Here is a 14395-nt window from a genome sequence, read left to right as displayed (position 1 = left end):
TCAACACACAGCTCAAACTACTGGGCGGACAGGGCAGAAATTTGGCATGCAGATAGCTATTATGACGTAGACATCCGCTAAGAAAGAATTTTTGAAAATAAGGGTGTAAAATAGGGGTTTTAGTTTCCATTGGTAGTTCTACTTCAGAGGGTCAAACCTCTCGAAACAAAAGGGAGCATTTTAACACCCTTGAGCGTAACGAATGGTTGGCCTGTTCACCTGTTCACGATAAGGTCTGTTCTTCAATGATGTTTTTGGCTGTGTCCTGGAGTTCGAACAAATCCTCGAGCAAAAATATATCACCGGGTCTATGCAAGTTGCCACCAATAATTTCAGTTGCAGGGTCCGAAAATTTTGCTTCCTACGGGCGTTTATATCCGAAAGCGTTTATGTCGAAAAGTATCTAACCTATCCTGTGAGCTTCAAGTTCGTATTAGCTGTTGGCAGTCTGTCTGTCAGGTAGTGGCGCAGATATAGATGCCATAACGGTGATCGATGGAATTATAATCTGTTGCCCCGTCGGTTGTCCGCTTTATCCGCCATGACGACCTGTTCTGCCGCAACCGACGTCCGCGGCGAATCGGTCTAATGTCCTTCTGCCGCACGCTTTACTGTTGGCCGTCTTACTTTGGTTCGTGTGTTGCTATTACTGAACTGATAGTTACTGATTCTTATGGTTACAGATCTTAAGATACTAATCATGCCATCATTATATTTTTTTAAGGTTTTAGTTTTAGTTTAAATTTTTAAGAGGTTTAAAGTAATGTGAAGTTGAAGTAGTACTAATTAATTAATTTGCCAATATATATATATATATATATATATTTTTTTTTTTTAAAAGAGTATTAGCCATGTTAAATGACTAATATTCCCCTTTCCTCTCCAACTAAGCGTCAGGCTTGTGCTAGGAGTAGGTACGACAATAGTGCAACAGGCGGGGTTTGAACCGTCGACCTTTCGGTTTTCAGTCCACTCCTTAACCGGTTGAGCTATTGAGGCTCTGATATTGAAAAATGATCATGCCAATATTTTTCATAGATCGATCATCATCCCATTGTCAACTCACTATTAAGCACATTATGTCGAATTCGTAAAACCTGCATCAATCATTATTACAATCTTAATTGCTGTGATTGGCTGAATTTGTGCGATTCTTGTTGCAACAATGCATTGTAACCAATATTGAGCGGGCGTCAACCAATCAGAGATGATTGCGATCGTGACATTGTAGCTGTCATTATACCACAATCGAGCAGCCGGTCTTCTCTCAGAATAACAAGGGTTTGGCTATAATCCACCACGCTGGTCAAATTCATATTTGCAATACACTTATGAGAACATTATCGAGAGCTCTCAGCCTGTTTCCTCACGATGTTTATATTCACTGCTAAAGCATGTAATATTTATTTGCCTTAAACGTAAGCACAACTCTGAAAGTTAGAGGTATGTGCCGGGGTCGAACTCCCGTCCCTCCGAACAAGAGACGACTTAACCACTAGACTATTAACTACCGATCACTAGTTACCGGTATAAAAGCCGGATGAAATCGAAAGTGGAATGACACGAAGTGTCACCCAATCATCATCACCAGCCGGATACAACGCAGATGTCAAAGTGTCGTAGCAGGCAATGACGAGCGCAGTACGTGCCATGTGAACGTGTTGTGTAATGAGGAAAGAGATCATCGTCATCATAATCAACCATCGCCAGCCCACTACTGAGCAGAGGTCTCCTCTTAGAATGATAATGGTTTGGCTATAGTCCGCCGCGCTGGCCAAGTGCGGATTGGCAGACTTCAGACACCTTTGAAAACACATTAAGAAGAACTCTCAAATATGCAGGTTTTCTCAACTTCACCGTTAAAACAAGTGATATTTAATTGCTTAATAAATGCACATACTTAACTCCGAAAAGTTAAAGGTGCCCGGGATCGAACTCCTGAGCCCCCGAAAAGGAGACTGGCTTCTACTAGTCTATTATCCACGAATCACTAGTTACCGGTATAAAAGCCGGATGAAATCGAAAGTGGAATGACACGAAGTGTCACCCAATCATCATCACCAGCCGGATACAACGCAGCTGTCGAAGAGTCGTAGCAGGCAATGACGAGCGCAGTACGTGCCATGTGAACGTGTTGTGTAATGAGGAAAGAGATCATCGTCATCATAATCAACCATCGCCAGCCCACTACTGAGCAGAGGTCTCCTCTTAGAATGATAATGGTTTGGCTATAGTCCGCCGCGCTGGCCAAGTGCGGATTGGCAGACTTCAGACACCTTTGAAAACACATTAAGAAGAACTCTCAAATATGCAGGTTTTCTCAACTTCACCGTTAAAACAAGTGATATTTAATTGCTTAATAAATGCACATACTTAACTCCGAAAAGTTAAAGGTGCCCGGGATCGAACTCCTGAGCCCCCGAAAAGGAGACTGGCTTCTACTAGTCTATTATCCACGAATCACTAGTTACCGGTATAAAAGCCGGATGAAATGGAAAGTGGAATGACACGAAACGTCGTCCCATCATCATCATCAGCCGGATACATAAACTCAGCTGTCGAAGTTGTAGCAGGCAGTACGTGCCATGTGAACGTGTTGTGTAATGAGGAAAGAGATCATTAGGTGGGAATAATCTACGTTTCCTATTTGAAAAATAAAGCTCGCGTCTCGCGGTTATAAGTTTGTGTAGTATTGGTAGTTTAGGTAGAGGATGTTAGGTAAGCTATTCTGATATATATCTTTATTGCCTATGTTTATTACTGTCTGAATGTCTGCTGCTTCAGAACTGCCTTATTAGTCTAGTTATTAGCATATTTGACTGCGGAAGATGAGGTCCTGGGTTCGATTCTCGGGTCGGGTCAATTTTTTTTTAATTTATAGACTAGCGCTTGGCTGCAATCAGACCAGGGTGTAAAGTGATGACGCAGCCTAAGATGGAGCCTAGATTATGAGACCTATTCACTCTTGACTTGAAGGTACCCATATTATAATTGGAGGGGAAAACTGAAAGGGTGTTCCAAATCTTAGTAACTAGTTATTAGTTAGGTATTGGATTTTTCTAATAAAAAAATCTCAGTATTAGCCCGGAGTTAGGAAGTTGATGGTCATGCCTGCGCCTGATCTCTCTCCGATCTTGTTGGATTTCCGTCCCATATGGCTGTGTACTCTCTCTCCTATGTGGTCTCCGCAAAAAAAAAATCAAAATCTTTTTATTGAAAATATACCAAATCAGAGTTTACTTATTTTTTAACGTGATTATAATATTATTATGTTGTCGTCTTCCTCGACATCATCTCAGAAATCTCATCTCCGTCCTACTTGTTAAATTAAAATGTCAGCCAAAATCCAAAATGAAACGAAATTTTATTAAAAAGGAACCCAGGCGGACAGCCGTATTTTACATTACTTATTATCTAAAGACAGAATCGCACGAGCAGTAGTGAAGAATTCATAGCCAGGACCACTCTGTCAACATTGAACTTTTGAGAAGAAGAAAGACAGAATGCAGAATTTTGAAAATACAATATTAAAATATAAAAATGATAAACTTTCCTTTACTCCTTTTCTAATGCAACTGATGCAGACAGAAGCTCTGCGTCAGCATTATCTTCAATCCATCAACGGCCTACTACTAAGCACAGGTCTCCTCTGAGAAAGAGAAGTTTTCGCCATAGTTTATTAGGCTGGCCATGTGTGGATTGGTACCTTCACACGATATCTTTGAGAGCATTCTTGAGAATTACCTGCTAAGTAGGTATTACTTTAAGGCATGCAAGTTTTCTCACGATGTTTTTTTCTCTCTTTCCAATTTTTTTACTCTTTTAAACCTTGAATCTTCGTTTGTTGACATAATTTCCTCTGACATGAATAAGACTTGTTTCTAAAACACGTTGACCCAAACATAACTTTCCCATTCATAACATTAGTTTGATTTATCGTGGATATCGTAAAGAATGTTTACCAAACCAAACAAAATTGCATAATACACAGCAATAACTTTGTTCTGTTAGTACGAAGATGCATATCAATTTCATTACGAGACTATACGGTAATATGACTTCTGTGACTCTTGAAATAAGGATCTGCAAGTTTGTATAGTAGGGTATTAATCTTGGGACGATTTAAACGATTTTAGACGCTGTTGTTATTGTCTTAGAATTGATAATAGTTTTTTTTTAATGCCACAGCAGGCCTAGAGCAAGGTAACATTCGCAACCATCCGTAACAGCGATATGCAGACCATAACATATTCCATGATGTTATACATTTTTGTAATGTAGATACGTATAACACAATAAGTTAAACGAGAATTACGTAAAACTACAATTTGAAATTATCCATTTAGATTCAACGACGAGTTCTTATTTAATAAAATTTGAGCAGTTGAATACACAAGTGCAAGTGTTTTTCGAGTAGGTACGTTTTCATAATAGACATAATATCTCTGACGATTAAGAAGAATAAAGCTTTTACAAATAAGTCATTTTGAGTGAAGCTTTAGGTAGAATTTGAGTCGGGAGTCTTTGTGGAGCTCAGATTCTACTGAAAAGACCCGGCAAGAAACTCAGCAGTTGCTCTTTTCAAATCGCAAATGTGACAATTAATAACAATACACTACACCATCTTGTCGGCAACTGAAAACTCAGCCGGTTACTTCCACGCACCTTTGTCACGGAATTCATCTTGTTTTTATCATTTTGTCATCATTAAGTAATTGTTAGGTATCAAGAAAGACATAGTGCCTACACTTCAAAGATCTGTGGTTCTACGCCAGAACAGTTTTAGCAAAGGACTAAAGTTTTTAAAACGTTAAAGTGCGCGTTATTTCAACGCTGATGAAACAAAATAAATTAAGTAGTTTCTCAAAATGCGAATTGCTCTTGAAATCTTATAGTTTAAAATATAAAATCGATTAGAGAAAGTGAATGGTGATGTGGTATCTATTAGCATTAATTATGTAACTTGAGCATTGTAAATTATACATTTTGAAGCAACAAAACGCCTCAACGCGTTCTCTGCCGGTTTCTTAATTTCAAGTTGACACATTGAATTAATATTTTCTGATGTAGGTAAATGGAGGCCGTCTCACATAAAAAAGTTGTAAACGTTCTAGCCAGCAAGTTCTAGGTGATCTAGGTTTCTGCAATCTACGGGATTTACAGTTTTAAAATTTTTATTAGGAGATAGTATGTCATTGCTATTTGCTAGTCACCAAATGTGGTCATGTTTTGTCAGCCAATACAGCTACAATATTAATGCAATGTTTATCACCCTTCCAAGATAGTTTTTTTTTTTATGAATATTAGCCATGTTAAACGACTAATATTCCCCTTTCCTCTCCAACTAAGCGTCAAGCTTGTGCTAGGAGTAGGTACGACAATAGTGCAACGGGCGGGGTTTGAACCGACGACCTTTTTCGGTTTTCAGTCCACTCCTTTACCCCTTGAGCTATTGAGGCTCTTTATTATCATCTTGAGAATGCAGATTGCATTCTAAAGACGTAGCTATTTTTATCAAGTCCGTTTCAGCAGTTTTGCTTTTGGATGACAACAAACTTACAAACATGCACTACTTACTAATAAATAAATATTTACTACGTAGTATCATATAAAATGTGGATTTATTAGGGTTCCGTAGTAAACAAGGAACCCTTATAGTTTCGCCATGTCCGTCTGTCTGTCTGTCCGTCCGTCCGTCCGTCCGTCCTCGGTTAATCTCAGAGACTGTTAGTGCTAGAAATCTGTAATTTGGCATGGGTACAAATATTAATCACGCCGACAAAATGGTGAAATAAAATTTTGATAAATATTTTTTTAGGGTAGCTCCCCTACATGTAAAGTGGGGATGAAGTTTTTTTTCTCGTCTATCCCATAGTGTGGGGTATTGTTGAATAGGTCTTTTAAAAATACTGTGGGTCTGGGAACATCGTTTTTTGATTACTAGATCCGTTTGTAAAATATGATGTTTTAATAAAGCCAAATGGTAGTATATTATAGGAACGTGAAAAAATTCACAGCAAGTAGTATATAATTATAATCAATTTTAAAGGAAACCTATCATGGCTAAGTAGGGTTCACAGGTTAAGGAGTTACATCTGTTTTGGGAGGATTGTGACTACGGAACCCTATACACTGCGCGTAGCCCGCCACGCACTTGGCCGGTTTAATATTTATGGACACTTATGAATGTTTCTACCCAAGTAGTTCATAAGTGAGTGTCTAATTGCCAGTTTTTAATTTAATCATCTTTTATGTCTAGCATCGGTTCACACTTCCTGGTTATTTCCTTTTGTTTCACTTACACGAGCCTCGTTATTGTTTTATAATCGCGCGTCTTCCTTGAGAATTGTTAACGTTGTAACAATTTTGCTTGGAACCATTAGTTTCATAATGCGATAGATGTTATCTTTGCTTTCTCATTTGAGCTTGAGCGAATTCAATTCATTTGTTCTGTGACTGTGTGGTTAATTGCTGAATTAAAATTTCGCTTGTCTGCTTGATGACTATAGTTAGTTCATTTTTGTTGAAAATAGTTTCCTTGTTATGAGAATTTTATAAACCATAGTAGAATTGGTCGCAATGCAATTTTGCATTGTAAGGTCTACATCTTCTGAGGATGCTCCGGTGTCGGGATGAAACGTGCGTCGAGTGTGTTTTGGGATTTGTGTGGTGCTGCGTGGTGGTGGTGCGTACCTATTGCTTGCCTAGTGGCTGGTTTTTCCTGCATGGTTAGCAGTGGGAGGGCGGGCGGTGCATTTCGCATGCTGCATGTTGCATCATACAGATTCGACCTGTTTCAGCGGATTACAGCAAATTAAGCTTTTGGTTCATTGTATATCACGGACTTCCGCAAAGTAACGCCTGCTTCTATACAACAGCTCGTGATAATATTATTATGTTGTAAAATTGGCATCAAGATAATTATAGGAAAAGAAAGCATTCTTAAAAAAGTATAGAAAAGATTCATGAAGACTTTCTCAACATCTTATCACGAAATAACAAACAATAAAGCGTTGATATAAACAAAAAACCAATCGTCAAAACGCGTCGCTTTCTGCGTTTTGGAATAGACAAATTTAATATTTCGAACTAGCTGATGCCCACAACTTCGTCCGCTTTTCCGGGATAAAAGTAGCCTATGTCACTCTCCAGGTCTTTATCAATACCATGCAAAAAATGACGTTAATCCGTTGCACCGTTGCGACGTGATTGAAGGACAGACCGACAAATCAATAAACCAACAAACCAACAAACAAACAAACATTCGCATTTATTTATAATAAGGGTACCTACTGATAAGGTAGACTATCTAGGTTGTCGTCTAAGTCGTCGAGTCAAAAACGTGACTCCAAAAGGCCTAAAGCGTCGAGTAAATCGCGTCGCTTACGCGAAGCTCTGAAAAAGTTTCCGCGATTTGCTTATCTTTTAAGCAAGCTAAGGGAAACTAAAGTATGGGAACGTTAACTAACTAACCATCATAAACTTTCAAAATATATTGCTTTACAGTAGATTTGTAGTTATAAATAGAAAAGAGTTAACGATGAATGTGGCTATTAGGTGCTAACCACGGTAGTAAATCTTTCGCATAAACGCAGAAGCTCGCATGAGGTCGACGACCAACAGTCGATTGTTATCAAGGGAATTGCAATGTAATTAACACGAATGCCTTTCCGCATCTGCCTCTTCAGAAGCGCCAATCGTTAAAACAAATCGCTATCTACCATTTACGCAACCTTTTACTGGATGTATTTTATGCATTGGTTTTATGTTACCTTCTTCTTCACCATTTCGAACTCGGACATTCTCAGGCGCTTACAACACTCCTTAATAAGGTTAAAAACATAATAAAACCTTTTATATAACAGTACGATGTTTTCATTAACAATTGCTGTGGCTTCCTGAACTCACAATTAAACAATCTTAAGTCACACACTAACGGTAAATATGAATTCATTAGTATTAAATTACGCAGCTAGAAACGGGGTCGAAACTCGAAATGTATTTAAATAATGTAAATATTTCTAAATAATATGTAGATTAACTTACCGTTTTCTCCAGTCTTGGATAAAGCTCCAGTCACATAAATCATCCTCATCCAATACCGTAGCCTCGTTCTGTTCAGCTCGACCACCACCGTGCACTAGCTCGACTAACTGGCGAGCTCTTTCGAAGTTACCTTCAAACTCAACAACAAGAAATCCATCAGAGCTCACAGATTCGAAAATGTCTTTTTTGTAAGTCGCGTCACTAAAAGAGATCGTTTCCAACTCTTCTTTGGCATCTGGAGCTTTGATTTCGGCATAAACAGCTTCCGGGACTTCTACTTCAGACACTAGCTGCGTTCCACCACCTTTATCGACATCTCTATCAGGCCCCAAATTCTCAGCAGATTCAATCGACTGATGATTAACATAAATAGCTTCCTCTTTCGGAGGCGTAATTTCTTTCTGTTTGTTTTCCTCTTTCTTTTGCTCACTATGTTTCCTGATGATGGAGTCACCAAAATAAATAACCACTTTATTATTGTTCTGTGTAATCTTATTAGCTAGACCTCCTTCTGCGAGCGGGATGTTAACTTTTCTAGTCCTTTCGTGGGAAAGTCTCTCCGCTAACTCATCGTAGCAAGGTGGGCGATTGTTGTACATCTTTTTATCACCTCCGGCTTCTTTGGCTGCGATCTTCTTTTCAACGCTTTGGTATATGGGTGGTCGACAGCAGTCATCGTACTGTGAATTCCACGGTTTGGGTTCACTGTAGATATGTTCCGGGGGTGAGGTGGCTCGCGGTAACGGAATGTATTTCTCGTGAATATTTTTCGAACTTGGCGTTTCATTTTTCCTGAAATTGAGGACACTTCGCCGCACATTAGAGTCAGGGACGTCTGATTTTTTTGAGCGGGAATTGCCGAGGATTTTGAAAACGGATTTGTGTTCGGTTTGTTTGACTCTATCGGTGCTGGGTGCTTTACGCATGGCGTACCCGACGTCTTCCTTGGGTTGGGGGTATAGTTGTTCACAGCTGGTAGATTTGTTGGGGGGTACGCGTGGTTTGGGTGGAGCGAGCGGTTCTCGGCTCTGCCAGTGGCGCACTGACAGCCTGGCGGCTCCTCGGATGAACTTCATGGGCTCCCATGCTTCTGCCTTCTTGAGTATGAAGTTGTCGCACATTTTGGGTGTCGGTTTGCGCGCGTCAGCGGCGCGGCAGGACTGCAGCTCGCGGCAGAGAAAGCACGAGCAGCGCGCGGAGCACAGCATGACTGTGTCAGCGCGGCGGCCGCACTGCAGCGCCGGCCGCCGGGTGGCCAGCCGACCATTGTTAACGCCCCGCTACTGACGCCTCTTACTTGCTTGCCTACATACACCGCACGTGTAGGCGAAGAGGCCGCTCTAACATTTCAGTGGGTCGAACACGTTCAAACATTAGATTTCACGACAGAAAAATTAAACAAACTTTAGTAAACACCTTCTAAAGGTCCATTTCGAATTAAAATGATAGAAACATAAATAAATATAGGGTGACTTTGATGCATTTCTTGAGAGGATCTATTCAAGGAGTCATAGCGACTTGTGCGTGGCGATAGTCAGATAAACATCATCATCATGATCAACCCATAGCCGGCTCACTACAGAGCACGGGTCTCCTCTAAGTATGAGAAGGGTGTGGCCATAGTCCACCATGCTGGCCAAGTGTGGATTGGCAGACTTCACACACCTTTGAGAACATTATGGGGAACTATCAGGCATGCAGGTTTCCTCGCGATGTTTTCCTTCGCCGTTAAAACGAGTTATATTTAATTTCTCAAAACGCACATATCTCCGAAAAGTTAGACGTGTGTATCCGGGATTGAATCCCCAACCTTCCGGTCGTCGTAACCACTAGACTATCACGGCTTCTCGTCGAATAATAACATGATGAATTTCGTGTAGGTATAATCGAAAAAAATACACCAATTTGAACTGCTAGCATATGCAAACTGATATATTTGCTTTAGACTCAGTATTTCATAGTAAGAAAGTTATGTTCAATCCACAAGCAACTTGTTCCACCTGTCTCCTCTCCTACCCCACCCTGCACGCGTCGAATTAGCGATACCGTTCAAAAGCTCGAGTTATTTGTGTAATTCTGTATTATTGTTACACGAAAGTTTTGTTTGCTACAAACTGAATTGCTTTGCTTGTATCATAAATCTGTTCGAGGCTACTTTACGACGGAGGCCTGGCTTTCGAGGTCTATAGTAAATTAACTAATCATCTTACAGTCTCACAATTTTTAAGGTTCCGTACCTAAAAAGGAAAAACGGAACCCTTATAGGATCACTTTGTTGTCTGTCTGTCTGTCTGTCAGTCAAGAAACCTAGAGGGTAGGTACTTCCCGTTGACAATTATAGCAGACATAATAATCTGAAAACCGTGAACTTAGGGTTAGGTACATCACATAAAAAAATTACATTGTGGTCGCATGAACTAATAATTAGTATTTTCAATTTTCGAAGTAAGATAACTATATCAAGTGGGGTATCATATGAAAGGGTTTCACCTGTGCATTCTAAAACAGATTTATTTATTTATATATGCATCATAGTTTTTGAATTATCGTGCAAAAAGTCGAAAAAATACGATTGCAGTTCGGAACCCTCAGCGAGCCTGACTCGCACTTGGCCGGTTTTGTTTTAATTCAGACACAATTTTTTTAAACTATCGTGAGTGATTTCTATTATACAACGGGCTGTGCGGGCAGCGCCGCGCAGTCTCAACCGCGACGCGTGCGCGAACTGAGTCCCTGCGAAAAAGGACCCCGGAAGGGTTCGAAACTAGTCGGGCTAACATCGACTAAACACGTGAGTAAAGCCGGGTGTGAGACATGACGTTTTCAGACACAAGTTAGCCCTTGACTACAATCTCACCTGGTGGTAAGTGATGATGCAGTCTAAGATGGAAGAAGGCTAACCTGGAAGGGATATGGCAGTTTTTATTAAACCCATGCTCCTTTGGTTTCTACACGGCATCGTACCGGAACGCTAATCGCTTGGCGGCATGGCTTTGCCGGTAGGGTCGTAACTAGCCATGGCCGAAGCCTTCCACCAGACCAGACCAGAAATTAAGAAATTATAAAATTCCAAACCCCTGCCAGGAATCGAACCCGCGACCTCCTATTAATAAGACCACAGAGTTTACCACTGCGCCATGGCAGGTCGTCGTATACTTTCATTAGTATTATAGAGATATCTGAATGAAGTACACATTAATGCACGCTGCAGCATTGATGTTATAATTGCATCAGAACGAACCGGGTCGATCTCGCCTCAAGTGGTTCTGCACATCGTCAGTAACGGGCCCCGGGGTGAATGCAACCGTAAGCGGATCTCTAAATATAGAGCACGCCACAGACAGACCGACACACCTATTCCGACAAGTGCTCGATATTTCAATATCTCATGATATTAGTAATCCATGTATAAGTTGTTGTTTATACTGATAGTAATCAATTCAATATCGCATCATATGAAAAAGTTGATATCTAAATATTATGAAAGGAAAAGGTGACTGACTGGCTGACTGATCTGTCAACGCACATCTTAAACTACTGGACGGATCGGGCTGAAATTTGGCATGCAGATAGCTATAATAACGTAGACATCCGCTAAAGAAGGATTTTTGAAAATTCAACCCCTAAGGGGGTGAAATAGGGGTTTGAAATTTGTGTAGTCCACGCGGACGAAGTCGCGTTTTGTGCACAATGCCCATAAATAACCATTTGGACGGCGTATATTTTTTGTAAATATAATTTTTTTAGTAATAAGTTTTTTTTTTCTGTATGTATATAGGTACCAGGTATATATCGTATTTTGTATTGAAATAAAAACCTATGAATTATAACATCCTGTAGCTATAGTTGTTACGACAGGCAGTGGCGTGCAGCTCATAGAGGCATAAACGCACTGCTTGCCCTCATTGTAATAAGTCAATGCTTATTTTTCATTTTAAGCTGCCGTAAAATAAGTTCATACCTAAATGCATACCCTGGCTTGAACTCCTGTGCACGCCACTGACGACAGGTATTATTATTTTAGTGTGTACGCATTTCCGTTACACTGTTCGTAGTTAAATCTCAAACTGTGTTATTGCCAATGGCTGCCTATCGTAGAGTCGTAAAATTAATACCTCGTAAATGCATAGATAGCAACGATGAGTGTGTTTGTTTGTTTAGTAGATAATGTTTATAGCACGAACAGCCAGTTAAGTTAACTGAATCCAATATAATACGTGTATTAATGTTCAACTTTAAAAATAAATTTTAACAAGGAAAGCTTCTACATTTTTTTATTTTTTTATTCATTATACTTAGGTAAACGCTTGACCACAATCACACCTGATGGAAAGTGATGATGTGGCCTAAGATCAATCAAATAAATTTTTTGACAATTTTTTGGTGGTATTATCACTAGGATCAAATTAAAACACTTTTCAAAAAAGGATAGGTACCCTATTTCGTTTCTACACGCGCCGCCCCGTAGGAAGCATCCGCCCCCGCCTGGCTCGCAAACTAAAATTGCTGCTATCCTTTTCCTCACTAATATTTGTGAAAGAGATAGTACCATATCAAGGTCCAGTTGCGTGACAAGTGGTTAAAGTTAAGTTATAGTTACCATCAAACTTTGACTACCAATAAAAAGCAAAGTAGGTTGCACAATTCAGTATTCATACCTCGATGTTAAAATCAAAATTTTGGTCCAAAATTAACAAACCCTGATTTGCGCAACGATCCATCCTAGAAAAATCATGCATAATTTAAACTTTGAAAGGGGTTGGCCAAATGTGATGTGTGCCACAGAATGTACCTACAGAAAAAAAATCTACGTTGTTCACTAACATAGACCTTCTATTCATAGAATAAGAAAGTTAGAAAAAGAAACATCGTGAGGAAACCTGCATGCCTGAGAGTTCTCCATAACGTTCTTAAAGGTGTATGAAGTCTGCCAAACCGCACTTAGCAAGCGTGGTGGACTATGAATAGAAATAGACATTTGAATTATTAAAAACATTTACATGATGAGTATGAGTACACGATGACATTGCAATATTAATGAAATTAGATAATTTAGAAATAATTTTGCACGCCATGTTTGGCAGAATATGTAACTGATTACCTAACTTTTAAGACCCCATGTAAATAATATACATGTACCTACCATATCTGAGCAAAATAAATAAATGATTATGATTATGATTATGGCCAAAATCCTTCTCACTCTGAGAGGAGACCCGTGCTGGCCAAACACTTCTCATACTGATAGGAGACACATGCTCTGTAGTGAGACAGTGATGGGTGATGATGATGATGAAACACTGTAGAAAGATCGAACAAAACCATCCCAAATCCACTTTCTTCGTTACCATAATTAAAAAGTGTGGTAATATTACTTTCGTCGATGATTTTACTTGAGTAACAGTTACTTTCGTTGCATAAAACACGGCTCCCATGATTGTCCGCGATCACAATCACAGCTTCCCATCCCAAGGTTGAGGGAGAAAGTCCACCGCGCTGCGAGCTATTGTATACCACACTAATAAGATATTATTAAACCACATAATATTAAGTAGGTAATAATTGCCATGTATTTTAATAACTACCTACGTTTTATTGTCAGAAGTAAATGATCCCAACAATATCTAAATATATAAAAGGAAATGCTGACTGACTGAGTGTCTAATTTAAAACCTGGCAACTTTCATGAATCTAGATCAACGGGTAGTGCCCTATAGGTTTTCTTGATAGACACGACATACGGACAAACAGACAGGCAGACAGACAGACATACAACGAAGTGATCCTATAAGGGTTCCTTTTTTATTTTGAGGTAAGGTAAGAAAGACAGGCAGACAGACAGACATACAACGAAGTGATCCTATAAGGGTTCCTTTTTTATTTTGAGGTAAGGTAAGAAAAACTGCAGTTAATTTGCACTAATAACATAACTACAAAACCAAAAACCAGTAACATATAGGTACAAAACACTACAAACGAGGTAACGATGATGCATCGACATGCATTACAACTAATTCGTACCAATTAGTAGAAATACAACCTAATGATAGTAAGCAACATTGGTAATACCTATTACCTAGTTGGAATGGATAAATAATTTTGAAAAATTGTATAATTATACAGCACATATACAATAATGACATGCTACTGGTACAATTAGAGGTGCCTTAACAAGATTTGTAGAAACGCGTAAAAGGAGCTATTCTGCAGACTATTTAAGATTCAGCTAAAGGAACCGGTTCTCGAGAATTCCATCCATCATTTATTTAAATGATCACCCAAATCCAGATAAGTAGTAGGTATTGTACCGTTAATATTTTATTATTATTCATGACAGCTCGTATAAAAT

The 14395-nt window shown here is 39.4% G+C and overlaps 1 protein-coding gene across 4 annotated transcripts in view; it reads right to left on the bottom strand.

The window, feature by feature from the left end:
* Positions 1 to 14395, bottom strand: part of LOC117983313 (ankyrin repeat and BTB/POZ domain-containing protein 2) — a 66121-nt gene that overhangs the window by 24596 nt on the left and 27130 nt on the right. The window contains exon 1 of one of the 4 annotated variants that reach the window (XM_034969819.2): positions 8047 to 9275. The exons of 2 other annotated variants lie outside the window; for them this stretch is intronic. In XM_034969819.2, coding sequence (XP_034825710.1) covers positions 8047 to 9254 — 1208 coding nt within the window. In that variant the 5' untranslated portion in view covers positions 9255 to 9275. Of the gene's footprint in view, positions 1 to 8046; positions 9276 to 14395 lie in introns of those variants that run through there. One more of the 4 variants, XM_069499353.1, reaches the window with a different exon arrangement.

This window comes from Maniola hyperantus, chromosome 6 (genome assembly GCF_902806685.2).
Source record: "Maniola hyperantus chromosome 6, iAphHyp1.2, whole genome shotgun sequence".
NCBI classification, from domain to species: domain Eukaryota; kingdom Metazoa; phylum Arthropoda; class Insecta; order Lepidoptera; family Nymphalidae; genus Maniola; species Maniola hyperantus.
The sequence above is the reverse complement of the archived record's forward strand: the minus strand, read 5'-3'. Positions and strand labels throughout refer to the sequence as shown.